Source organism: Centrocercus urophasianus, unplaced genomic scaffold (assembly GCF_019232065.1).
Source record: "Centrocercus urophasianus isolate 14NV4802_14NV808 unplaced genomic scaffold, USGS_Curo_1.0 seq_580, whole genome shotgun sequence".
Classification (NCBI taxonomy): domain Eukaryota; kingdom Metazoa; phylum Chordata; class Aves; order Galliformes; family Phasianidae; genus Centrocercus; species Centrocercus urophasianus.
This window is the reverse complement of record NW_024885178.1, coordinates 9,031-35,179: the sequence shown is the minus strand read 5'-3', so window position 1 is coordinate 35,179 and position 26,149 is coordinate 9,031. Positions and strand designations below refer to the sequence as shown.

The window sequence follows — 26,149 nt, the reverse complement described above, 5'->3', positions numbered from 1 at the left end:
GAGATTGGAACTGGTTTTACTGCATGGGAACGACGGCGTTGCGGAGCGGCTGGGTCCCAAAGGCGGCCTCTGTTCTTTCCATCAGGAAAAAAAAAAAGAGTTCCCAACTTCTGGCAAAACGTGGTGGAATATTAAAATAAAATAAAATAAAATAAAATAAAATAAAATAAAATAAAATAACAAATCCTGCCCGGCACGGTTGCAAATAAATTATCTTCAGTTCTCAATTATATACAAAAGACGTTTCCCAAATCAACCCTCGTTCCGACGGCGGCGTTAAGTAGTATTTACATCTGAGCGTGGGGTCCCTCAGCTCTTTGGGGGCCCTGTGAAGGAGAAGGGGTGCTGTGAGACCCCCCCCCGGCACCCAGGGCTGCTCCCCCGTCCCCCAGCTGCTGGGTTACCTGGGGGGCGGTTCAGCAATCTGTTCCTGATGTCCTCCAGGACTTCGTCGTAGAGCTGCTCTCTGCTCTTCAGCCCATCTAAATAGACTGAGGGAGAGGAGGTGTCACAAAACAGGGGGCTGGGGGGGAACCTGGGGTGTCTGACCTTGGGGGGTGGGCCTGGTTAATAGATGGGATGCTTAGAGCAACATTTGCATCGATTTGTTCCTAAATATGGCATGGATTGACCCAACGTGGGCTTTACGGGCCCCAAATGTTGGCTTTGTTGGTCCCAAATGTTGGCCCCAACATTGGCTTCATTGGCCCCAAATGTTGACCTCAAATGTTGGCCTCAACATTGGCTTTGTTAGCCTAAATGTTGGCTTCGTTGGTCACAAATGTTGGCCTCAACATCGGTCTCGCTGGCTCCAAATGCTGGCCCCAACATTGGCTTTGCTAGCCTAAATGTTGGCTTTGTTGGCCCCAAACGTCGGCCCCAAACGTCGGCCCCAAACGTCGGCCCCAAACGTCGGCCCCAAACGTCGGCCCTAAACGTCGGCCCCAAACGTCGGCCTTGCTGGTTCCAAATGTTGGCCTCAACATTGGATTTGTTTGCCCCAAATGTTGGCCCCAACGTTGGCTTCGTTGGCTCCAACACTGGCTTTGTTAGCCTAAATGTTGGCCCCAGCGTTGGCTTTGTTGGCTCCAACACTGGCTTTGTTGGCCTAAATGTTGGCTCCAGCAGGTTTTGTTGGCTCTTTTCCCACTTCCCCACAACAGAACCCACCCCAAAACCCCCTTCCCCCAGCAGAAAGTTGTCTTCACCCCCCAATTCTCCCTATTTTCCCCCTGGCCATCGCCAACCAGCCCTACAGCTCCACGTGGGTACAGCACGAGGCTCAGAGTTCTCCCCCATCCTCAATGGGGACTCTGTGACACGGACCATCATCAAACCGTCCTTGTGGGGGGACACAGCGACCTCAAAACCCCCAAGGGCAGGGAATGGGGCCACGCACCGACATCGACCCCGTTGTCCTCCATCTCCTTGCGGTGTTTCAGGTACATGGGCCACACGTGGCCATCGAAGAGGCCGGGGGGATCAGGGACGGTGTAGCTGCGCGTACTGCAAACAGGAACAGTGGGGATGGTGGGCGACTCTTCCCAGCATCCGTTGCCCCAAATTTTGGGGTAGGTTTTCTTCCAGCACCCCCTGATGGGGTCCGTGGTGGCTCTAAGGGATGCGTGCCACGTCCCCGTTGGTGGGTGGGATGTTGGTAAAACCCACTCCAAGTCAGAGCCAAGACTGACTGCCCCATATCTCCCTATATCCACCCCACAGCCCCCTGTAGCCTCATATCCCCCTATAATGCCCCTATGGCTCACCCACTGCCCCCTGTAGACGTATCCCCCTATAGCACGGGGTCACTTATCCTAATTAAGCTCATTAATTCCAGTTTGCACTCGATGCTCCTACACACCAATAACATCAGTGCAGGGAACCCCAAAGCTCATCACCCTTAATGGGGTCGGGAGGGGGATTGGGGTCAGCAGTGAGAGATGGGAGGAAGGGGTGGGATGGGAGAGTTGGGCAGAGCTGAATGGGGTGAGGATTTAGGGCGAGCAGAATTGGTTGGGGTGAGGGCTTAGGGTGAGCAGTGCTGGCTGGGATGAAGGTTTAGGACCAGCAGTGATCCCAAAATCCTAAAGTCCAAAGTGAGGTGAGCATTTATGGTTGGGGTGAGGGCTTAGGGTGAGGATTTAGGGTTGGCCAGTGCTGTTTGGGATGCAGGTTTAGGGTCAGCAGTGCTGGCTGGGACATGGATCTAGGATGGGAGTACTGGGTGGGATGAAGGTTTAGGGTCAGCAGTGTCAGTTGAAATGAGGATTTAGGTTTGGGCAGTTCCAGCTGGGATGAAGGCTGAAGGGTGAGCAGTGCTGGCTGGGATGAGGATTTGGGGTTGGTCGATGCTGCTGCCCAGCACCACCCACCTCCTCCTCCGTTTGCACTCATCGTACGGCACTGCCAGGAAGTAGCGGAGGTCGAAGAGCTCCATCAGGGGTCTGCAGGAAGAAATCGTTATTTCCTGGTCTTACCTTCCCCCCCAAAACCCCACAATCAACCTTCCTATTTCCCACACTGCCGACCAGCGCTGTCATTAAGGCACACTCCTGTAGGGCAGGCTCGTCAGCAGCCACCCCATGCGTCACATGGTTGACCCCCACCCCAAAACCTGCTATGGGGACTCGGTGGGGCACGCAGATACCAGGAATGGGTTTGAATTCCACGGGTTCCCCTGGCCCTCGAGCTCACCTGTAGTTGTAAAGCAGGAAGCCTTCGATGAGCAGAATGTGGGGCTCTTTGGAGGGAGGCTCTGTAGGGTCGGGAGTGACGTTCACCCCATGGGAACGGGCGAACTTGACCGGGTTCTCCATCCAGGCACGCACTGTGTTCACCATGGCCTCCATATCCAGGGAGTCCAGCACTGAGGGGTGGGTGGGAGAGAGGGTCCCCATCAAACGCCGCCACCCGCACGGGTTCGAAAGGTTAACGGACTATGACAGCGTTAAGAATTGAAAGGAAATGCTTAGGGAAAAACAACAGCAGGAAAAACAAAACAAACCAACAAAAAAACCCAACAAAGCAGCCCAACGAAAGAAGATACGTCACTGCATCCTACAGCCAGCACCGCTCTTACCGTCCCACTGCTTGAAGCCGTCCTCCCCGACTTCTATTTGGTCTTGGGGCTGAAATGCAGTGAGAAAACATTGCTGCAAAGCCAGTAGGATCGCTTCCCCCAAACCCAACAGCCTTTAATCACAGCCTTTCCCATCTCCCCCCCCCACCCCAAAAACCTCAGCAGTGCTCTGGGCTCCTCGGGGCCATTGGTGACAGAGGGCTGAGGTTGGCCACGCTGCAGCCATCCCAGCACTCGGGGGTTAGAAGCAGACATATAGGGCAGCATGCAAACTGGCCCCAGTGCTCCACCAGCCCATACTCCCCAATGATCCATCAACCCCAACGCTCCACTGGCCCCGTATTCCATTGGCCTCAGTGCTCCACTGGCCCCATAACCCGTTACTCCAATGCTCCCCTGACCCCAGTAGCTCCACTGGCCCCTATGCTCCACCGGCCCTATATTCCATTGACTCCAATGTTCCCCCATATTTCGTTGGCCTTCCGTGCACCACTGGTTCATGCTCAATAACTCCAAAGCTCCCCCGATAGCAGTGCTCCCCTGACCCCAGTACTTAATGGACCCCAATGCTCCATTGGCCCCATATTCCATTGGCCCCAATGCTCCACTGAGCTGTACTCCAACCCCCCAATACTCTGTTGGCCCCAGTGCTCCCCTGACCCTAATATTATAGCCAACCCCAATGCTCCTCTGGCCCCTATGTTCCATTAATCCCAACACTCCATTGCCACCCCCGTGCTCCATTGGCCCCATATCCTATTGACCCCAATGCCCCCCTGGCCCCATCTTCCATTGCCCCATACTCTGTTAACCCCAGTGCTCCACTAACCCCAACGCTCCCCTGGCCCCATATTCCATTGATCCCAGTGCTCCATTGGTCCCATCTTCTATTGGCCACCAATGCTCCACTGGCCACAATGCTCTATCAACCCCAGCACTCCACTGGCCTCAGTGCTCTATTAACCCCAATACTCCCCTGACCCCACATGCATTAATCCCAATGCTCTGTCAACCCCAACGCTACCCTGGCCCCAGTGCTCCATCAACTCTAATGCTCTCCTGGCCCCATATTCTATTGATCTCAATGCCCCATTGCCCCCAATGCTCCATAGTCCCATACTCCATTACCCCAGCACTCCATTGAACCCAAATTCCATTGGCCCCAATGCTCCACTGGCCCATGCTCTATTAACCCCAGTGATCCATCGGCCTCAGTACTCCCCTGGCCCCATATTCCATTGCCCCCAGTACTCCATCAACCCCAATGCTCCCCTGGCCCCATATCAATTGATCCCAATGCTCCATCAATCCCAGTGCTCCCCTGACCCCAAATTCCATTGGCCCCAATGCTCCATTGACCAGTGCTCTATTAACCCCAGCGCTCCACTGGCCTCAGTGCTCCATTAACCCCAATGCCCCTCTGACACCAATACTTAGTGGACCCCAGTGCTCCATTGGTCCTCTGGCCCCAAATTCCACTGCCCGCAGCGCTCCATTAATCCCATGCTCTCCCAGCCCCATACCCCATTGCCCCCAGTGCCCCACAGTCCCATACTCCATTACCCCAGTGTTCCATTGACCCCAAATTCCATCGGCCCCAATGCTCCGTTGACCCCAGCGCCCCACTGCCCTCAGTGCTCCATTAACCCCAATGCCCCTCTGACCCCCATACTTACTGGACCCCAATGCTCCATTAATCCCATGCTCTCCCAGCCCCACATCTCATTGCCCCCAATGCTCCATGGTCCCATACTCCATTCACCCCAAAACTCCATTGGCCCCAAATTCCCCTGGCCCCACATCCCATCGCTCCCCCTGCCCCCACCGCTCTCCCTGTCAGCAGCACGTGGGATCCCCGCGGCGCTCACCTTGAAGAAGTCATCCTGGTGCACGACGCAGCAGTTGGGCAGCGCCTTGACGATCCTGTTGGTCAGCGTGGTTTTGCCCCCGTTGGTGACGCTGGAGCGGAAAAAAAAAAACCAAACAAACCCCAAAAACCCCCAAACCTGGCGATTCGGACCCGCAAACGGCGGAACGCGAACCGGCACCGGGAAGCGCGCGCTCCACGTTCGAATTTCGCGCCGCGGCGGCGCGCGCTGAGCGCTGATTGGCTGTCGCCGCGAGCGCGGCCCGCCTCCCATCCCGGAAGTGTAACATTCCGAACGTCCGGCGCTTCCCGCGCGCGGGAGGGCGCTGCGGCGCTGAGAGGAGCGGGGCCGCCGCCATGTTGGGCGGGATGGAGGTGGGGGGCAGAGGGGTCTGCGCCGTGTCGGCTCCGATCACCCCGGGACAGTGCTCGTGTTGGCCCCGTACTGTGTGACCGACCCCGGCATGCCTCCCGTCCGCTGTGCAGCCCCATAGCCCGTCCGACCCCGTGTCTAAGCCCACCATCCTGTACCAGCTCCTATGTAACCTCAGGACTCCGTTCCATCCCCAATAAAACCCCATCCCATCCCCTATGTAACCCCACCATCCTGTACCATCCCCTATATAACCCCCATCCTATCCCCTATATAACCTCGGAACCCCTTCCCATCTCCTGTGCAACCCCTAGAATCCCAAACTGTCCCTTATATAGCTGTACAATCCCCTATGTAGCCCTATAATCCCCTATGTAACTGCAGAACCCCATCCCATTCCCTACACAACCCTCAGAACCCTGTCCTGTCCCCTATAGAGCCCCCAGAACCTCCTGTTGTCCCTTATAAAGCTCCCAGAACCCCATTCTGTCCCCTATATAGCCCCTATATAATCCAGGAACCCCGTCCCATCCCCTATATAACCATAGAATCCCACACAAGCCCCAGAACCCCATCCCCTCTATCACCCCATAACCCCCTCCTATTCCCTATATAACCCCCAGAACCCTGTCCTATCCCCTGTACAACCCCTAGAACCTTGTCCTATCCCCTATATAACTGCAGGACCTCTTCCTATCCCCTATATAACCCATGAGCCCTCTGTCAGCACTTATACAACCCCATAATGCCACACTATGCCCTATATAACCCAGGAACCCCATCCTATCCCCTAAATAACCCCAGAACTCCCTCTCATCCCCTATACAACCCCTAGAACCCCATCCCTATATCAGCCTTGAACCCTCTCCCTCCCCCTATACGCCCCCTAGCCCTGTCCCATCCCCTATGTAACAGCAGAGCCCCCTCCTATCCCCTATACAACCCAGGAACCCTCTCCCACCCCCTATATCACCCCATAACCCCCTCCATCCCCATACACCCCCTAACCCCGTCCCACTCTACCCACACTCACCCTCCGATCCCTATGATGTACTCCATAGCCGAGCTGTGCAGTGTGGGGAGGAAGAGGAGGAGAACCCCACAGTTTGTGGGGTTTTGCACAGAGGGGCCCTTTTCCCCCTCGGCTGCGCTGCGTTCCCGCTGGGCTCAGCCCCGCTCCGCTGTTCCATTGAAACAGAGGCGCTTTGCTGCGGGTTTATAGCACCCGGCGGCCGTTTCCCCGCCCCATAGCTGACACCCATCTGCCCCCAATGCCATATTTTGGGGCCGCACAGCCCAACCCTCCCCCCCCCCTCCGGCTGCTCCTCCCCCCTCCCCCCGGGCTCTGATCGCGGGGTCACGCGCGCACCTGTCGCTCTGCTGGCTATAATTAGCGCTCGGCGGCGATCCCTTTGCCTTAATTAGGAATGGGGCAGGTGGAAATGTCAACCCCCCTCCGTGGGGCTGAGCGAGGAAATCATTCTCCTTTTGCTTTCCCTTCTGCGGATCGCAGCTGCACCCGGATTCCCTGAAACCCCAACAAGGACAATGCAGAACGAGAGCGCCCTTCTGCTTCCTCTTTGCATTCCCGTATGTATAAATCCGTCCAAACCCGCTAAACCCATCGTCCCGCCCCCTGTTCACATCCTTAGGGAACCACTCGCAGCCTGGAGCTCGCTCTGCCCCGCAGACGCGGCGCCCGGTGGCTGCGCTGAGGGTTCCTCTCTGCGTTCCCCCACACATCCGTCAGATCCGGATGCCGCTGCTCAAATAAAGGACTGCCTCTGCAATGCAGGGCCTTTGATTTTAATTACGGCGATCATTTCAGATCCCAGAGACGCGCTGTGTGGGGCGGGCAGCGTTCTGATGGACGCAGTGATGGGAATTTGGAGCGTTGTTTCAAAGCAGCACGCGGCAGAGCTCCAGTCACCAAAGCACCGCGCGTTTCCTTCCTTCTGCTTATCAGCACAGCGCCTGACAGCGCTGGCGGCATTCCTGGCCATAAAGGGGGCTGTAATTAACGACCTAACGATGCAGCTGGTAAGTGCACCAACACACCTTGTGTCTCCCTTTCCCTACAGCCCCGTGCTGCAGCACCGATCCCTGCTCCCGTCCCGGTGCGGATGCCTGTTGTGTCTCCCATCCCATTAGCACCCCCAGCACGTGGCGCACACCAGCGATGCCTTTTTCTCCAGGCAGGGGATGGTGTGCCCTCATCATCAGTTCGTGTTCAGGGCTGCTTTGTGCAGAAAGCTTTGTGCCCTAAATAATCTCATTTGCACCTCAGATCTGGGCTGTGCCCCCCCAGCTGTGATCCAACCAAGCGTGGTCCTTCGCCCTGCAGACCCTGCAGGCTGCACTGTGCTCATCAGCCATGAGGTCAAGGTCTGGTGCTCCGTTAAGATGAGCCGACCACAAATTAACACAGGTTGCCAATGAGCAGAAAAACGTTAACCAGATTCTGGAACCTTGCAATGAAGGTGTTGGAGGCAACAGATGAGATTGTTTCAATGGAGACAGGCTATAGCAAATCTATGAATGGGGCTATATGACCCGACCCAACGCTGCATTGCTCTGTGTGCTGAGCACCCAGACCTCTGCATGTTCCCACTCCAGTTCTTATTGCCAGCATTAGCTCTGTGCTGACGTGTTTCTGGGGGCTCTCGTTGCCATTTTCCCATTGCAGCAACGTGATGGGATTGCTGCAGAGATGTGTGGAGCTGCGGTTCCTGAGGATGAATGGGAGGTGAGTGTTGGGAAATGGGATTTCCAGTGGCTGCAGTGGGGTCACCCAGCAGGTGCCCATCACAGTGGTTACAGTGGGTCGCCCATTGGTGCCTGTTGCCACTGCGCACTGAAAAGGAGTAGCAACAGTTGATCCCATCTTACAGTCCAGCCTCAGCTGAGCTCCGTGCAAACAGAAGTACATTTTCCTTCCTCTTTGCTGTGTCCCTTTCCTTGTCTGGTTAATGAACAAACAGTGCGTGGTGTTTATTAGTGTCGATTTCACCGTGTTTGACCTTAACGTGACCATAAAAACCTGCAGGTTTTTGCAGGTGGAGGGACACTGGGCTCAGCCACCTTTGGTCACCGTGGAACCAAATACATTTGGAACATGTCATCTTCTGTGCAGCTGAGAATTGCCCCCCACCCCACTGCCCCCAAACGGACGCCAACGAGAACAGCCGTCCTTCCTGGCAGCAGGGAGCCCTCCTGACCCATCGCGTGGCCATGCTGTCGCCACATGCTCACGAGTTCTTTTTTGAGCAGCTCTACGGCTGCGTGCCGGGTGAGTCACATGTCACTCAGTGGCACTTCCTTTTTCCGTGCTCATTTCTGTACAGAGCCGTTCGTGGTGACGCTTTGCCAACACAAACTGGGGGTGACAGCTGCGACCGCAGGCAGACGGCGATGCTCTCTGCTTTTAGAATGTGCCAGCTTGAGGTTGATGCTAGGAGAGGTTTGGCAGAGGGGACACCAGCATTCCTGGGGAGTGCCTCTGTGCCCCTGGGGCAGCTCAGCTCTGTGACAGGCACGGAGCTCTGCTGCAGGATGCATCAGTGATCCCAAAGCTTCCATTCAGACTTCAAGCTGTAAGGTGTTGCTTATGGGGTCAAGGTTAGGATCAGGGTCAGGATTATGGTTAGGATGTGAGCACTGTTATGTCAGGATTTCTGGATGCCTTCCTTGGAGGTAGTGTTGGGATGAGGCAGCACTGCAGCTAATAAAGAACTGAGGGATGGCAGTGTTTCCACCTGCAGATTTTTATGTTCTTGGTTTGCTCTGGGCTGTGCTGCGGAGCGTTTCTCCAAAGGTTGGGTGGCATCACATCTCAACAGTGCAAAACCCTTCGTACCCACTTGGAAGAATGGGAGGAACCTTGGAAAATTCTGAGCTGGAAGGAACCATCGTGATATTCGTGTCCAATTTCTACCTCCATACAGGACTGCCCTGAAAGAAGATAAGGAGCTCTATCAGCTGGTGGCAAAACCATGGGCTGGCAGGGTACCAAGCTTCTGTAGGATAACATTTGCTGGCACCTTGTCACAGAGCTGCCAACAGTGACATGTTCCGTGTCACTGCAGCTGATCCCACTGCTGCCCACGGTGGTGGGAGGGCTGTGAGCTGGGAGTGGGGACCAGTGGGAGGAAATGGGGACCTCTGGGTGTGCTGTGGGGTGTGGGGGGGCAGAATTGTTGGGGGAAGGGAAAGCGACGGGCACAGAAGGAATGGACTAAAGGCTGGTGTGAAAGGAACAGGGTGAGGCAATGTGTAGATGTCAGGCAAGATGATCATAGAGGTCTTTTCTGACATTATTGATTCTATAGGGCTGGGAGGGGAAGGAAAGCTGGAGCCTGAAGGCAGGCAGCTTGTTTTTGCAGAGCCCAATTAGGGATGTAGAAAAAAATTCCCAAAGTGTTGGGATCTGCAGCTGTCCTGTTCCCACACCCCATGGCCTTACTCTGAATGAAGCACACATCGATCCTGATGCTGCAGGACAGGGAGCTCTTTGGGGTTCAGTGCTCTGTGGGAGGAACCATGGGGTTGGTGGGAATGGCCATGGAGAGGAGTGGGGAATGGTTCTTTGTATCAGTGTGGTAATAACAGCAGGAATTCCACCTGCAGGAGCTGACAGAGCAGCTCTGTCCCCATTGGAACCTCACGTATTTCAGCCCATGTGTGACTCCACGATGGGCCAGAGCTGGGGGAGAGGGATCTGAATTCAGTTCTATCGGCAGATCTGGATCTTGTTTTTCTGAGACTGTTTTTGTTGCAGATGAACACACAAAAAGGAGCAACTGTCCTTCAATGGCAGTCAGTGCCCACGCAGAGCAGTGGTCCTCATGGGATGGTCACAAAGGTGGGAAAAGATTTCCAGGACCATCAGGTGCAACCCCAACCCATCCTTCAGCCGTGTCACAGCCCAATGGGAGCAAGGTCACCGAGGTTCCCTCGGCTGTATCACAACCCAACAGCATCAGGGTCACTGGGGCTCCTTCAGCCCTGTCACAGCCCACTGGGTTCAGCTGTGTCATGTTCTTTTCCTGAATATTTCAGTGATAATTCTATAGGATTAAGCTTGCACCCATCCATACTTCCAATTCCTCAGCTGAAATATCCCCAAATCCCATTTATAAAGCACTCAGATTGACATCTCAGATGTCTCACTGTAAATCCTCATGTTTATATACATAAGTATGACTCTATATAAGTGAGATTAATTAAAAATTGGAGGTGCACACCTTCTGTACCCATTGTTACAGACTGCAGCTCTGTCCTAAGGCAGAGATCCCTTTGGAGGGGCCATGTGCCACGTGGACAGGACAGAGGTCATTTTGGTGCAAGCACTCAGCTTCCAGTGCCACCACCCCTACCAGAGGGACAGACAGAAAGAGGGACGTGGGTTTTTTTCTTGAGGATTAGTCTTGTTTTTAATTGGGTATCCACAGATTCTGATGGGATCATACAAAGCCAAAAAAGAGCGGTACATACTGAGCAGCAATCTACCCTTCTAGCACAGCCCGTCCAATTACAAACACTTTAGAAAAAGGACATGTTTTTACATGTGGGTTTGTGTGAAAGGGGCCACTGCAAAGGAGAGAAAAACCCGGCGATCGATGGGCTCGTATCGCCATGTGCCTTAAAAACTCCCTTCCCCAGGGGCTGCAGAGGATCTGGGGTAGGAGCAGCGGTTCCACTGCTGTTGGGTCGATGTGAGCTCGTTGCTGCCACTGCTTCATCGGCTCCTTCCTTTTTCAGTGCCTGGATACGTTCAGGAGGAGATGTGTTGCTCTTCAAACCTGTGCTGCTTTGCTTTCCTCATCCACACGTCCGTCATCTCTCAGCAAAAGGGTCTTTGGAAGAAAGAGTTGGGAACAGTGCAGGTGAGGGGGGCTCTCTGCTCACGTCTGTGCAGTGCAGGGTGGTGTGAGTGCTCCCAGCGGAGCAGCAGCTTCTCAGCTTCATTCCCTGGGTCATTGCTGTGAACCAGAGAGCATCGCTGGGTGGTCCTGAATGGGAGCAGTTCCTAAATTGGCCCAAACGAAGCAGTTCAGCTGTGTAAATCCTCTGCCTGATGGAAAGCAGCGCATTTAGGAGCCCACATATCCTTAGAGATGTTTCTATGGGGCAGAAATGGGGCCTGGTCTGTATGGGGAACATCATCCTGGAGAACAATGGGGTGAAAAGGGATGCAGCTGATTCAGTTTCCTTCGGTAGGTGTGTCTACGTGCTGGCAAAGGGCTGAATGGAAATGTGCTTGCATTACCACATTTATTTTAGCACTGGAACAGGCTGCCCAGGGAGGTGGTGGAGTCTCCTGCTCTGGAGATGTTCAAGACCTGCCTGGATGCCGACCTGTGTGACCTGCTGTAGGGAACTGCTTTGGCAGGGGGTTGGACTCCATGAGCTCTGGAGGTCCCTTCCAACCCCTACAACTCTGTCATTCTGTGATTTCACTTCTTTATCTTCTGGTAGAGCAGATTTGCTCTGAGGATCTCCTACAATCTGCACTCCAGTGGAAACATCAGCACCAGACCTTCCGTACATTGATTCTGATCACAGCGCTCTATGAAACAGCAAAAAAATGTGTCTGCAGTCACTCTGGATTCCTCTTGGCCCCTTGTCAACTGCTTTACGGTCGGTGAGTCCCATCATCAGGGCTGGCAGCTCCGCATCACCAGTTCTCCATCACCTGTCCCCAATTTTTGTCCGCTGTCCTCCAGAGTTACCATCAACCTCTCACCTCTGTGACAGCAGGACGTGAATTTCTGACAGCATTTTCAGACAGGTGCAGCTCCTGTTGCACCCGTTTGCCCCTCTGCCCATCCCTTGGCCACCCCGTGGCAATGTGTTGAAGCCTGTGCTGCTCTACCAGCCCTAAAGCCATCAGCATTGCAGCGTAGTTAATTATGGGGCACTGCCAACCCCACTGCTGTGTCCTCAGCAAAGAGTTTTGCTGAGCATCTGAATTGCTCTCCGAAACAACAAGTCAGTGATACGTTTTTCGTTGCTACCAAAACTTTTCACATTTAGTTGTACCTGTATCCCATATGGGTTTGGCTGTACCCGTATCCATTGTGGATATGGGGCACCCGCACCCACTGTGGGCTGAGCTGAGCCCTCACCCATTGGGCTGTGCCCACACTGCTATGGGCTGAACGTTCTCTTCCGTGCTGAAAAGCTACACAGACGTCCATCCAGGAGCAGAAGACTGATGCAATCCAGACATCTTGTGAAAAATTAAAATGAGGTGCATCCCACGTGCTCCATCAGAAAGTGCCCTTTTGGAAAAAGAAGTTGTGAATGGACTCGTGTTTACACCACTTCTTATGCATCTCACAGTGAAGTCTGTGCATCCTCAGAGGGAACTCTCAGCCCAAAGGAATCTCCTGGAAACCCGGGACACATCATCTTCAGGCCTGCAGCTTTCTGAAGTCGTAGACCCAGAGTCTGTTCTTTGGAAAAGAATTGAAAAAGGAGGAAAAAAAACCCCACAAACCAACAACAAAACCCCAAACCGTGTCCTTAGGGGTCATGAAGTGCTGCATTTCAGGGACTGTGGGATGTCAGCACTGTGAAGTGGTCCCAGCACCACGCGTCCTCTACATTCCTCACTGCCCCGTGCTCTGTGGCAGCACGATTTCCCATTGTGTTTCAAACATTCTTCACTGGAGTTCTTAATAACTGCAGATGTCAGAAGGGGTTTGGGAGCTGAGCTTTGACGCTATCCAACATCCCACCCATGGGGCTGCTCACTCCACTCCCAACGTCCAATTGCACTCTTTTGTGAAAGCAGAGCAGTTCTGTTTTTTTTTTTTTTTTTTTTTTTTTTTTGTCTAAATGCATTAAAATGGTCCAAAACCACAGAAGGACAACCTCAGTGTTATCGACAGGAGATGGCAAATTCCCACCCTACTACAGGGAGATCCCCAGTGCTTATGGGATGATCTGAAGCCCACAGGATCTGGAGGGGCTGCCCCGATGTCGCAGTGCTGTTCAGTCCTTCTCTGCTGTGCAGAATTCCCCTTGCCAGTGGGGCCCATCATGATGCTCGCAGAAATCCACGGTTAATTTTGGATTGCTGTGGGTTGGGGTGGCTGGGTGTGGGACCCACAGGTCTCCATCCACGCTTGTTGGCGCAGGGCTCTGCCCTGTGTGCTGCGTGTGAGCTCGCTGTGACGAGAGCAGCATCTTCAAGTGCCTTCACCACGTCCTCATTTCCAACATGCTCTCCTCCCTTCTGCTCCCAGAGCCCTCCTGAGCCCTGGCACCAGGCAGCACAGTCCCACATCACATCCCAACTTTCTCCTCCATCCCTGCACGTGGATCTGTCTGTACCGAGGGGTCTGTGCTCCCCAGGACACACGGCGCGTTCCTGACCCTCGGCAGTGGGAATCCATCAAGGGAGCGGTGATGGAGGATTGTCCGAGGGCATGAAGCCAACACAGAGGCATAGGAAGCACTCCTGTCTGCAGGGCTCCTTCTGACCACCGTGTGTGACATGAGGAGAAGCTCACAGGGAGGCTCTGTGGGACCCTTCCCAAAGCTACCGGGGCCCTACGGAGGCAGAATGAGTATAGTAAAAACACAGCATCTACCCACAGCAGCGGCTCACTACGAGTTAATAAGAACTGGCAGCAGATGAACGGAGGTCAAGGCTGGGAGGAGCGGTGGGCACTTGGCATTTACAGGGGGAAAATAAAGGGATAGCAAGGGGGAAAATGGACTCTTTTCATTTCTTGCATTAGCGATCCCCTGGGGCAGCAGAGTGTCGCAGTGAGCTGGGACTGAAAAGAAGAACAGATCTGTCTGCGGGCAAGTGGACTGCGGGATGCTCTTTGCTCACTGCGAGGAGGTGGAGTCTCTGTTTGCTCCGAGCTCTCTGCAGACCATTGCTGGACACGATGGAACCCATCCTGAAAAAAAAAACGTGCTATCCTTGGAGATATTTCTTGTTGTCGTTGTTGTTGAAAAGTCAAATGTTTTCCAGAAGTTTGGAGGACTTTGCGTTGTGCAGAGAGGGGAGGCCCCGTGACCTTACAGAGCTCAGAGCTGGGCGGTGGAAAGGTCTTCTACCCAAAGGTCATTTCCAGGGGGGAGTGCTGGGCTGCGTCGCTCTCTGCTCCCTTTGTCCCGCGCTGCCTCGATTCATGGCATGCTGGGGAGGAACAGACAGACAGCGTGGGTTTGAGGTGGCAAATGGTGGTGCTTTGTTCTGGCTGTTGTCTCTGACAGCGCGGTCGCGTCTGGGGGGCAATCCTCCCCCGAATACCACGGGGTGGATGTGGCTGAGGGACACGGGCAGTGGGTGGGAGGTGGGCTGGGGGACCTGAGAGGTTTTTTTCCGGCCTTAATGGTTTTGTGGTTCTGCGATCAGGGCTGAAGAAACGCCACGCACAGCTCTGATGGGAAGGGCTCTCCTCTAAGGGCTTTCCCGAGGGCACATGAAGAGCTCACCGTGGCACTCTGACTGCATCCCATGGGCACCCATGGGTGCCCCATCCCCAGAGCAGCCCAGGGCCACGGGGCAGATGAGGGGCACCCATGGAGTGGGTGGAACTGGGACGTTTCCCCTCCAACCAAAGTAATGATTCTGGGATGACACACTTGTTGGAACTTTCCACGTTGCATACTACAAAAGCAACAAAACCCCATAGCAGAGGGGAGGCAGAAGGGAATGGTGGTCCAACCTGGTTTCTTGATCCTCTGCAGGGGGCACAGGCCTGCTGGGAAGAGAACCATGGATGCAGTTAGTGAATTTGCCCCTTGGCCCCGAGGGCCTGCGTGTTCCCATTGCTCAAATGGGTCCTGGCACATCTGACCCACAGCTCTGGGGAGGGAGCTGCTGAGAACAAAGCAGAGAGGCCAAAGCAGAGCTAACACCAGGCCAAGCGATCCTGGCTTTGGCTTTGGACACTGTCTTCCAAACCTTCCTAGAATTTTCCTTCCCATCTAATGTTACAGCCTTTGGGGGCACCCAAATGTGCCAGATAGCAGCATTTGGCCCTCTGCACTTTCCCACTGTGCAAGAGCTGAAACTGAACATTCCCAGTGCTGCTGGCTGTGCTCCATGACCAAGTGGCTCTGCCAGCTTATGGAGGTGACAAACAGGGCTGGGGATCCACGCACACAAATGAAGGTCAGCAGCAAAGCTGCAACAAAAGTAGGCCTTGCTGTGACCTCGTTCTCATGCCAAGAATGCCTCAGGTATTTTCTAAGTGAGGGATAAAGTCTAAGTGAGGGATAAATCATTACCTTTCCCTTTCAGCCATGTCTTGTTTCTCTTCTGCCCTGTAAGCAAGAAGTGCATTTGAAATCTATCATGTTTTGGGAGAGCAGAGAGTTTAAGGTCTTCCCGAGGAGGGCTGAGGACACTGCCCTGCTGTGCAGGAGTGGGACTGGGAAAGCTGGAGCTGAGTGGGGTGGGGGCTGCAGGGAGCAATGAGAGGTTCTGCATTAGAGGAGACGGGGGCAGAGTAATGCACAGAGAAAAAGGGCAGCAATTTCCCGAGTGAAGGAACCTGAGAGCAGTTCTACCTTTCTCTCCTGGCCTTGATCCTCTCTTCTTCAAATCTGCAACAAACAAGAAACACTTCTTCAGCATCACCCCGCTGACACCACTTGCTTTTAGCAAAACACAGTGTTTGCTCTCCATGCTTTGGCTCCGGGGTGGCAGGGAGCTGCCTGCACACCATTGCTTGGCACACACCGAGAAGCCAACGTCCACCCCAGGCTCTGTGCCCCCAGCGTGCAGCACTGGACCCAACACGACGTCCTTTGGACCCGACACAACATCCTTTGGATCCAACACGACGTCCTTTGGACCCAACACAACGTCCTTTGGACCCAACACGACGTCCTTTGGATCCAACACAACATCCTTTGGATCCAACACAACATCCTTTGGACCCAACACAACATCCTTTGGACCCAACACGACGTCCTTTGAACCCAACACAACGTCCTTTGAACCCAACACAACGTCCTTTGGACCCAACACAACGTCCTTTGGATCCAACACGACGTCCTTTGGACCCAACACGACGTCCTTTGGACCCAACACAACGTCCTTTGGATCCAACACGACGTCCTTTGGACCCAACACGACGTCCCCCTCCATCAGTGCCATGGTACTCACTGCGAGACGCAGTCTGGGATCTGGACGTGCTCCATGGGGATGAGCTGCTCCAGTTCCTCCAGGCTGTGAACGTATTGGATCTTATTGATGAACTTCACGCTGGCAGAAGAAGAGAAGGAGTGTGAGGCCTTGGTTTGCTTTTCTCTCTGCAGGAATTCTGGTGTTCCTGATGGGGGTGTGGAGCTCTGCTCCTCTGTGCCCATCTCCTCCTCCTCCCCTCCTCTCTGTGCTCCCTCCGCTGCGTGGTCTCACTTTGGGCACCGTTACCCAAAGCTGAGCGCAAGATTAATGCAATTCCCATTCTGAAACCATTCACATTTGGAAGTGCTTTACATTTACCTGATGAAGGGCCTGGAAATAGCCAGCACCGTCCGGATGAACCACGAGGGATGCACAATGATCAGAGCTTTGAGGTTCTTCCGCAGCCTGGAGGGAAACCATGGGATGGAACGTCAAACTTGAGAGCCGTTCTCAACCCCACTCTGATCTGTCAGTGCTTGGAAGCCTCCATGGTGCCGAGGAGCTGCACGTGGGGGCCTCCAACCCAAAGCCCATGGGCTCATGTGCACTGTGGGAGCACTGAGATGGCAGCTTGTAGGATGGCTGCCTACAGGTGTAGGATAGTCCCTACACAGATCTGAGTCAGGGGAGGAGGGAGGTGAGGGGATGAAGTCAACAAGATGTGACAGAGGGGAGAAGATTACAGAATCTGGAACTTGGCTGAGGCCAATGGGATGAGGTCCAACAACACCAAGCACTGGTCAGGTTCAGAGAGGGACAGTGGATCTGAGAAGGGTCTGGGACACAATGGGGACTTTGAGAGTGGTTTAGGGAATGGAATGGGTCAGTATGGAGAAGAGGAGGCTCAGGGGAGACCTGCAGCTCCTGAAAGGAGGTTGTGGCGAGGGGGGGTCGGCCTCTGCTCCAGGTAACAGCGATAGGATGAGGGGGGATGGCCTCACATTGCACCACAGGAGGGTCAGGCTGGGTATTAAGAGGAACTGAAACAGTGGTGAGGTGCTGGCACAGCTGCACAGGGAATGGGGGATCACCACTCCTGGAGGGGTTCAGAGCTGTAGAGAGGTGGCACTGAGGGACGTGGGCAGTGGGATGGGCCGGGGGTTGTGTAGGTCTCTTCCAACCTGAAGATTCCATGGAAGCAGTGAGAGATGTGGGAGGAGGGCAGGATCTCACCGTCTGTCTATCATCTGGTAGCACTTCTTCAGCCACCCCAGCCCCGGCATCCTCCTCCGCGGCGTCGCTCCATTCAGGTACACGATCATGTAGTCCTCAGCCACCAGCAGCTCCAGGCTGCTGATCACGTAGCTGCAGGATGGTCAGAAGCAACGGGGATGTGAGGCTCAGAGCAGGCACTGCAAGCTGCCTCCGTCATCCCAAAGGGACTCCGGGTCCCTCCTCTGCACACCAAACTCCCCCGGCACCACATTTCATAGAATCACAGAAAGGCCTGGGTTGAAAAGGCCCACAGTGCCCATCAGTTCCAACCCCTGCTGTGTGCAGGTCGCCAACCAGCAGCCCAGGCTGCCCAGAGCCACATCCAGCCTGGCCTCGAATGCCTGCAGGGCTGGGGCATCCACAGCCTCCTTGTGCATTTCCCAGGGGTTCCCCACGCTTGTTGGCACAGTGCACGCATCAGTAGATGTCTCTGCACTGTTTGCTGCCCAGAGCAGCAGCTACAAGCTGTTCAGTGCTCTGTGGCTATGCCCGAGTCCATCGCCAGCATAATTAACACGGAGTGTCTGAACACTCTGACTTATCAGCCTTGTTTGTGAGCACTGAGGACATCTCAACGCAGTGACGTTCCCCCCAGCTGCAGGCTGCAGACATTTGGCCCCAGTTCAAGCTCCTTCCAGCTGAGGTTCCAGATGCAATGAGCAAACAGCAGCCCTGGAGCCCAGGTTGCCTTCTCTCCATCCTCTCCCATCCACTTACAGGAAGAGGTTCTCCATGATATAGTGATAATCAGCCAGGTTGCTGTCTGGCAGGTAGCAGGCAGCGAAGACGATGATGGCATTGAGTCCTTCTCCGTAGTACCCTGGAAAAGAGGCACAGGCACCGTCAGCTGCTCCTTCCAGCAAAGATCTGTTGGTAAGTCTGGCTCTGCTCAGCTCTGGGGAAGCATTTGTCCCTGCGATGGACCTTTGTCACAGCTGAGTTCATCTCCAAGCTGGATTTTGTCTGTGACATGCATGAGGGGCTCAGGGAAGGAGGAAAAAAGGGCAGAGCAGAGAGTTCTGCCCCAGGTTTTTGCATGGCCACGCTCAAATGGCCCCCACCTATGGGTACCTTCACCTCTGGCTGTGCCCCAGAGAGGTCCAGAGGCATTTGGCACCTTTGGTCACTGCAGCATTGGGAATTGGTGGGAAGGCTCAGGGAGGTTCACACTGCCTCGGAGCCACACGTAGCACTGCTTGTGTTTATTGCAGCTCCCTGCTTCTGCCACGAGCAGCACAAAGCCCCCCGACTCGAAGGGGACAGCTGGCAGAGCCACGAGGGCAGCCAGCCCCCAAGGCATCCCCTCACCTCCGTGCGTCACCACCCTCATGTAGGGTTTGATCATCTGCAGGTCGATGCGGTGCTCCTGCTCCCCAATGATGACGGTCCTCCAGAGCCGCCCGTTGGTTGCGCTCCCATCCTCTGTCCCGCCGTCCCCAAACAGATCCGCGCTGTCCCCAGGCATGTTCTTGGCCGTGGCCACAGGAGTGTCATCTGGCAAAGGGACAAACCCTGCACATTACCCCAGGCTGAGGTCGGGCTGCAACCTGTGAGCTCTGAAAGCAGCGTTTCTAGCAGCGAGCGGTGCCGGAAGCGGTGAAAGTGAGGCCACCCTCACCAGTTCACCCAGAGCCATCCTCATACCTTCCCATTCCAGCTCGTTCCCATTCCCCAGGAATTCGAGGGAATCCGTCTCGTCGGGCGTTTCGATGTCATCCACGTTGATATCCAGATCATCCGGCGTGTCCAAGAAGTCATCGGACAGAATGGAGCCTTCACTCTGGTCCAGGGAAATGTTGATTTCAGGTGCGACAAGCGTCTTCCGCTTACGGTGCGCCCCGTTAAAGTTTAAGGTATGTGGGGGAGCTGGAGTCAAAAGGAAAACAAGGGACAGGTTGTCCTGGCCCTGCATCCTCAGTGCCAGCCGTGCTGAGTTTCTTCGTCCCGTTTCAGGTGATGCTTCAGGTGTGGTTGAATGGAAGCGTCGATGCTTTGAGATCCCAATTTCCCCCCCCCGGGTTTGTGTCAAAGATCCCCAAATTGAGATGTGGTTCCTCTCCTGATTGGGGGTTTTGGTGGAGCTGCCCTGTGGCCACCTGTGCTCTGTCACCCCATGGGGTTTGTGCTCCCCAGGGACCCCGGTAGGTGGGCTGGTACTTACAGGATGTGTGCTCGTCCTCTGTAGGGCTGCCCAGCGACTCCATGCCAGTCTCTTCTGGGAGAGGCCTGCAGGCAAGCAGGAAAGTTGGGAAATAAGGGATTTTTAGGAGAAAGTCACCCCATGGAGAGAAGTGGGGATGTGATGGAACAACACACAGCCCCGCGTGGGCTCTTCCCTTTGGGAGCATCAGCCTGGTGATGACTTGGGGTGCTCTGCCCAACAACTGCGCCATCCCAAGTAACTTCCAACCCGTCCCTCCAATGCTGCTCTAATCCAACTGTCCCACAGAAAGGATGGGAAATCTGAGCAGAAAATCAGAATGGAAAAGCGGAATGGAAGACTTGTATTGAAAATCTAGCCAGAGACACCAGAATGCGTTGTGTCCCTGGAAATGCTGGTGCCATCCTCCTATCCCAGAGTCTGACTTTGCTCCATCAGTGGCTCTGTTGGTGGTCAAGGTGAGGTTTAAACCTTAGCTATGAGCACAGTGTTCTTGGCCTCTGCAGCCACCAGTGGCGCCTGTGTTGAAAGCAGATCAATTTGGAGTGGAGATCCGGGCACCAGAACCCAAACCTGACCTGGGAGCTGAAGGCTGACCAACCACAGCTCTGCTCCCTGGGCTCCTGCAGCCCCGGGGTGAAAATGCTGGAAATGCCCATGGTTCAGCTCCCTTTCCCGATGCCAAGGCCAGGTCTCATCATGTGGCTGCTGTCCTTTGGAAGGTGGAGATGCTCCCAAGCCATAGAGGGGACAGATTCTGCACAGCTGGTGGCACTGAGCAGCGCTGTCACCCTGAGCTGGACACTTTCTGGACACTTTTCCCTTTGGTTTGGGTTGGAAATCGTGCCTTTCCCGGATGTTGGCTGGGGGAGACGTTTTGCAACCTTTTTATTGCATCATGGCCAAATCCCACTGACCCCATGGCGCCTTCGTGACACCAGTGGGTTCCCAAATCTCACCAACCCCATGGCACATTTGTGGTGTCAGTGGGTTCCCAAATCCCATTGACTCCATGGCACATTCATAGTGTCAATTGGTTTCCAAATCCCACTCACCCCAGGGAAAACTGATAATGTCAATGGGCTCCCAAATTCCACCGACCCCATGGCACCTTCATGGTGTCAATGGGTTCCCAAATCCCGCTGTCCCTACAGCACATTCCTAATGTCAGTGGGTTCCCAAATCCCACTGACCCCATGACAAATTGGTCCCCAAATGGTCAACGGGTCCCCAAATCCCACCAACCCCATGGCACACCCATAGTGTCAGTGGGTTTCCCAATCTCACTGACCCCATAGCACCTTCATGATGTCAATGGATTCCCAAACCCCATTGACCCCATAGCACCTTCATGGTGTCGATGGGTTCCCAAATCTCACTGACCCCATAGCACATTCATGATGTCAGTGGGTTCCCAAACCCCACTGGCCCCATGGTGTCACAGGGCTGTTTGAAGAAGGCCCTTCTGAGCCCTCCTTGTTCCCCCATTGCTGTTCCTCCCCTTGCTGGGAGCTCCCAGCAGCAGGGGATGAGCGTGGGGCCTGCAAGCTGAAATCCTGCATGCTGGGATGTCCCCAGGGAGAAACATGGGGGAAAAAAACCAAACATTTTTAATGCAGTGCTGGGAGAACGGGGATGGGACAGGGACAGATCCCACAGGGACGACTGCCGCCGTGTCAGCTGCAAGATGCTGCCCCAAATTAAAGCACGCACATCTTCGGAGGGAGGGCTAATCCTCCCCGAGCTGCTGTTGTTTATTCATGAGAGCCGATCAAAGCTCTCGCTCCCCCACGGGCGGCGAGCAAAGGCCCCGCAGCCCCCTGCGCACCCCCAGTCTCCCACCCCCCCTCCTGCTGTTGTCTCCGCGGCTGTTTATCCAACAAACGCGGCGCAACGCACGCTTTGGCCCCACGGCACCAAAAGGAGGGGAAAGGGGCAGCGCCATTTCCCAAGGAGCGGCAATCCCGATGTCAGACGCCAAGAGAAAAGGTCTCTTACCTTCCCGAGCGGGATGCGATCACCGCCCCTCGGCTCTGCCTCCCCCACACCGCGATTCCAGCAGCAGAACGGCTCTAAGGCTCCGGGAGGAGCACCAGACTGCTCTGCACTGCCCAACACCCGCAGCTCTGCATGGGATGCGATGGGTGCACGGCGAGCACGGCGAGCACAGAGAGCACGGCGAGCACAGCGAGCACAGCGAGCACAGCGAGCATGCTCCGACCCCACGGCAACACAGCATCACTGCATCACAGCATCATGGAATCATGGCATCACAGCACCATGGAATTAACAGAATCATGGAATCATGGCATAACTGCATCCCAGCATCATGGAAGCATGGAATCATGGCATCACAGCATTGGAATTCCACGATTCCATGATGCTGTTGGCTGTGCTCTTATGTGAACAGCACAAGAACGTCACAGCATCATGGCATCATGGCATTGTGGCATAACTGCATCAGAGCATCACAGCATCACAGAATCATGGAATCATGGCATCGCAGCATCACGGCGTTGTGGCAGCCACCATGCAGCCCACAGGAGGACCCTCTCCTCCCCACGTCCCACTCTATCAGCTGCAGCTCAGCACATTGGCATCACGCCTTGCACAGTGCCTGCATGGGGAGGGCTGGGGGCAGCTCTCAGGAAGGAGCTGTGTTCAGTGCCCAGCCTGGAGCTCGCTTAGGATGGAGGCATCGCTCCATTGCAGAAATCAGCTCCTGATTTCACCCCTCTGTGGCAGATCCTGCACTCGGGATCTGCTGCTGCCACCCTCATCCCTCGCCCTTGTCCCACATCCCTTGGCCTCTCCCCAGTTTGCATCCAGGAGCTGCATTGCTGGGTGAGCTTGCTGCTGCACGGCGAGGCGCAGCGCATCCCTCCTCCATCCGTGGGTTTTTATGGGGAGCATTGGCTGCACACCGTGCTGCTGCCCCACACTGCCCAGGCGACCAGCAGAGGTCTGCACGGCTCTCAGCAGGGAGAGAAACCTCCCCCAGAAACACAGGACCCTGCTGTGCCTCCATTCCCCTCTCTTTTTGGCACAGAGATGCTCCCACCAACGCCGCAGCTGCGCTCGGGTCGAACAGAGCGACGCTCATCCGCCGGCCCTGAAGGACACAAGGAGGGCTTTCAGGGCTGCACGTGCCATCCCACAGCGCACACTGCGCCTCTGTGCCACCGACACTGCCACCCTGTGGGTTCAGCTGCAGCTGGGAGGGGGCACAGCCTCCCCCAGAGCCCCCGGTCCGTGCTGCTGGAAGTGCGGGTGGAGGGGGGGGATGTCGCCTTAATGCCTCCGTCTGCTGGGCTGGAGGGATGTGGGGTCCCATAGGTGGCACCAGGTGACCTGGGGTACCCAGCGTGTCAAGGGAGAAGTGTCATAAGGTCCCAAAGGTGGCACCAGATAACATAGGGTCCCTATAATGGGGATGGGTGCTATAGGGTCCCATAGGTGGCACCAGGTGACGTGGGGTACCCAGCGTGTCAAGGGGAGGTGAGTGTCATGATGTCCCTAGGTGCCGTAGGTTGCCTGTTGTGCCAAGGGGACAGGTGCTATAAGGTCACATAGGCGTCATCAGGTGACGTGGGGTACTCATGAGATGGGTGCTGTAGGGTCCCATGGGTGACACCGGGTGCCATAGGGGACAGGTGACAGAGTTGGCGCCAGGTGACATGGGCGCTCACTGTGCCAAGGGGACTGGTGACACGGTGTCCCATGGGTGGCACCAGGTGACACGTGGCACCCAACATGTCAAGGGGAGGGGTGTCACCAGGTCCCATAGGTGGCACCATAGGGTGCCTGCTGTGCAAAGGGGATGGGTGCTATAGGGTCTCCTGGGTGGCACTGGATGCCATGGGTGCCCACTGTGCCCAGGGGATGCGTGCCATGGGGTCCCGTGGGATGCCAAGGGGACAGCTTCTGTAAGGACCCATAGGTGGCACCAGATGCGGACAGGTGACACAGGGCCAGATTCTGCCACTCGATCTTCGTGTCCCAACGGCTTTGGTTCCACTTTGCTCCATTTGGGAAGATGCTGCTCGATCCACAGAGCAGCAGGCAGAGCCCCCCTCCAACCTCCGGACTTCCATCCACAGCCATCCCTGCTGCTTCCCTACCTGGGGAAGTCCTCGTCCTGCCACTCCTCCTTCACATCCACATTCTCCATCCGCAGGGTGGCTTCTGTGGTTCCCATCACGCTCGGGAGGCGCTTCCCACAAGGAAGGGCTCAGTCTGGAAGGTGGAAGGGAGAGAGGTGAGTTCAGCCCTACGGGCAGTGGGTTCAGGGCAGGGGCGCTGACCCCACAGCCACAGAGAAGCGGAGGGGGTTGTGGGGTCTGCAGGAACACGGGGTGCTGTGGGGTTTTGTAGGATGAGAGAAAGCAGCATTAAATTGCGCCAGGAGAGGCAGAGGGTGGGAATTGGGAATAATTTCTTTGATGGAGCGCTCAGACATCGGCACAGGGAGTGCTGCCACCGTCCCCAGAGCCACAAAGGTGTGGGGACGTGGGCAGTGGCACAGCAGGATGGGGTTGGGTTGGGGTCTGGGGGGTCCTTTCTGAGCGGACCCCACGATTCTGTGGCCTCCCGAGATGCTTTGGATCAGAACAGAGGAGGTGAGGGCAGCCCTGGATCTACGCAGCAGCTGTATTTCCTCCATGCTGCGGTGCCCTGAGCTCTCCCTGCCCACTGATAACCACCCCCTCCCCCTTTGCATTTTCTTCCAGTACCAACCTCAACCTTCACAAGTTCTGCTGACCTGGATGGATGCTGATGGCTGTGCTTTGGCAAAGAAAGCCCCGAGCACCCCTGCCTGCCCCACTCCCCGTCCCCACACGTGTCCCTGTGCCTGGAGAGGAGCAGGAGAGGGTGAGGAGCTCCCAGGGCCGTGTGCTTCCCCAAAGGGGTCACTGCCAGCATCGCTCTTGGATGCACCACAGTCGAAAAACAGGAGCAGCTCAGACGGAGGTGTGTGGGATCGAGCAGTGCAGATCCACACCCAGGGCCTTGTTCTCATGGATGCCAACCCTGACAGCGCCTTCAGACTGTGTATAAATATATCTGCCACCCTTAGAAGGTTCCAGCAGGAGCTGAGCCTCCTCTCCTATTTCCCACCAGCCCATCCGTGCTGTGTGTGACCCCCCCCCCCCCGAGGCCCGGCCCCCCACTCAGCCCCACTCAGGGCAGATCCACAGCCCCCAACCCGGGGCTGCCGGGCGCTCAGGGCACTGCATGGAACGGGGGGGGGGGGGGGAAGGGAACGGTGGGCGCAGCACCGACCCCTCTCTGCAGCTCCCCCTGCGCGCAGCCCCAGTGCTGTCGGTGCTCCCGGCTGTGGGCAGCGCCCCGTAGATGTTATTACACCATATCTGTGGGGCGGGAGGCCGGCGCTGATTTCCCAGCCCGTCGCCCTTGAGGCTCTTTTCCTCTCGCCCGCAGGATCGGTGGGGGGAGGACGCCCGTGTGCGCACATCTGCTCCGAAGGAATGAAGCGGCGAAGGAACCGAGCAGGGCGCATCCCTCTCCGCACCTCTCCCTCTCCTCCCACCGCATCCCGTCCATTCGCGGCCCCATTTTGGCTCTCTCCGTTCCTACGGATCCCACATCGCCCCCCCCGCAGCTGTGCCCGCGGCCCCCGAAGCCCCCCGGAGGTGCCGTTCTCACTCACCGCCGCTGCGGTTAACGGGGATCGACGCCTCGCATCCCCCCCGGGATCGCCGCTCGGGGGATGCGGGGATGTGCGGGTGCATCCAGGTGGGTCCCCGCTGCAGGAGCCGCTCTGGGGCTGTCACTGGAGGGGAGCGGAGGGCTGCGCTTTGTATCCTTCCATGGCGGTTCCTTCTCCGCCTCCGGAGGTGTTTCGCTGTTTTCTTCGGCACTCTGAATTCAGCTCATTGCAGTGCTTTGTGTGCGGGGAGGATGGTGGCGGTGACAGAGAGGGGGTGTCGTAGGAGATGGGTGGAGAGAGGGAGCCCAAAGCAGCCCCCCGCCCCCCCCCCCCCCCCCTCCCCCCCCCCCCCCTTTGGGCTGCGAGGCACCAAATCTCTCCCAGCTCGTCCCCGGGGCGGCTGATGCTGCCGTGCCCATCGCCCATCGGATGCGGCCCCACGGGAGGTGTGGGGCTGGGTGACCCGGCCCTACGGGAGGTGTGGGGCTGGGGAGTCGGGGGGGTGGGTGGAAAGGGGGTGGAAGGGGAGGGGTGATAAGGAGAATGCGGTGATAAGGAGAAACGTGGTTCCAGCAAGCGAGAGCTTTGCTGCGTCAGATGCATCCTGCCTTGAGCCGATCTG

At 56.0% G+C, this 26,149-nt stretch overlaps 3 protein-coding genes across 14 annotated transcripts; 1 reads left to right on the top strand and 2 right to left on the bottom strand.

Moving 5' to 3' along the window:
- On the bottom strand, positions 1-6,780 carry NMRK2 (nicotinamide riboside kinase 2). 2 transcript variants are annotated; one of them, XM_042836238.1, is made up of 9 exons: positions 6,689-6,780; positions 6,353-6,500; positions 4,948-5,038; positions 3,080-3,128; positions 2,695-2,866; positions 2,373-2,444; positions 1,400-1,506; positions 405-491; positions 1-326 (listed from the first exon to the last, which is right to left on the bottom strand). In XM_042836238.1, the coding sequence occupies exons 2-9, from the start codon at positions 6,376-6,378 to the stop codon at positions 310-312; spliced, it is 621 nt and encodes a 206-aa protein (XP_042692172.1). In that variant the 5' UTR covers positions 6,379-6,500; positions 6,689-6,780; the 3' UTR covers positions 1-309. The 2 variants fall into 2 exon arrangements, with proteins under 2 accessions (XP_042692172.1, XP_042692173.1); XM_042836239.1 differs by lacking the exon at positions 6,689-6,780 and having other exon boundaries at positions 6,353-6,567.
- On the top strand, positions 6,663-14,303 carry LOC122169806. Of its 10 annotated transcripts, none has more exons than XM_042836232.1 (8): positions 6,665-6,909; positions 7,148-7,359; positions 8,006-8,065; positions 8,376-8,608; positions 10,097-10,180; positions 11,080-11,204; positions 11,802-11,962; positions 12,503-14,303. In XM_042836232.1, exons 3-8 carry the CDS (start codon positions 8,013-8,015, stop codon positions 12,534-12,536), a joined length of 690 nt encoding a protein of 229 aa, XP_042692166.1. In that variant the 5' UTR covers positions 6,665-6,909; positions 7,148-7,359; positions 8,006-8,012; the 3' UTR covers positions 12,537-14,303. The 10 variants fall into 10 exon arrangements, 8 of the variants coding, with proteins under 8 accessions (XP_042692169.1, XP_042692166.1, XP_042692168.1 ...); XM_042836233.1 differs by having other exon boundaries at positions 6,667-6,909; positions 8,453-8,608; positions 12,664-14,303; XM_042836229.1 differs by having other exon boundaries at positions 6,667-6,909; positions 12,664-14,303.
- ATCAY (ATCAY kinesin light chain interacting caytaxin) lies at positions 11,720-25,772 on the bottom strand. Of its 2 annotated transcripts, none has more exons than XM_042836227.1 (13): positions 25,528-25,772; positions 23,978-24,092; positions 19,857-19,921; positions 19,340-19,561; positions 19,004-19,189; positions 18,413-18,515; positions 17,654-17,785; positions 16,799-16,885; positions 16,460-16,558; positions 15,859-15,894; positions 15,577-15,612; positions 15,012-15,047; positions 11,720-14,479 (listed from the first exon to the last, which is right to left on the bottom strand). In XM_042836227.1, the coding sequence occupies exons 2-13, from the start codon at positions 24,052-24,054 to the stop codon at positions 14,470-14,472; spliced, it is 1,089 nt and encodes a 362-aa protein (XP_042692161.1). In that variant the 5' UTR covers positions 24,055-24,092; positions 25,528-25,772; the 3' UTR covers positions 11,720-14,469. The 2 variants fall into 2 exon arrangements, with proteins under 2 accessions (XP_042692161.1, XP_042692162.1); XM_042836228.1 differs by having other exon boundaries at positions 15,012-15,044.
- Positions 25,773-26,149: the final 377 nt, after the last annotated feature.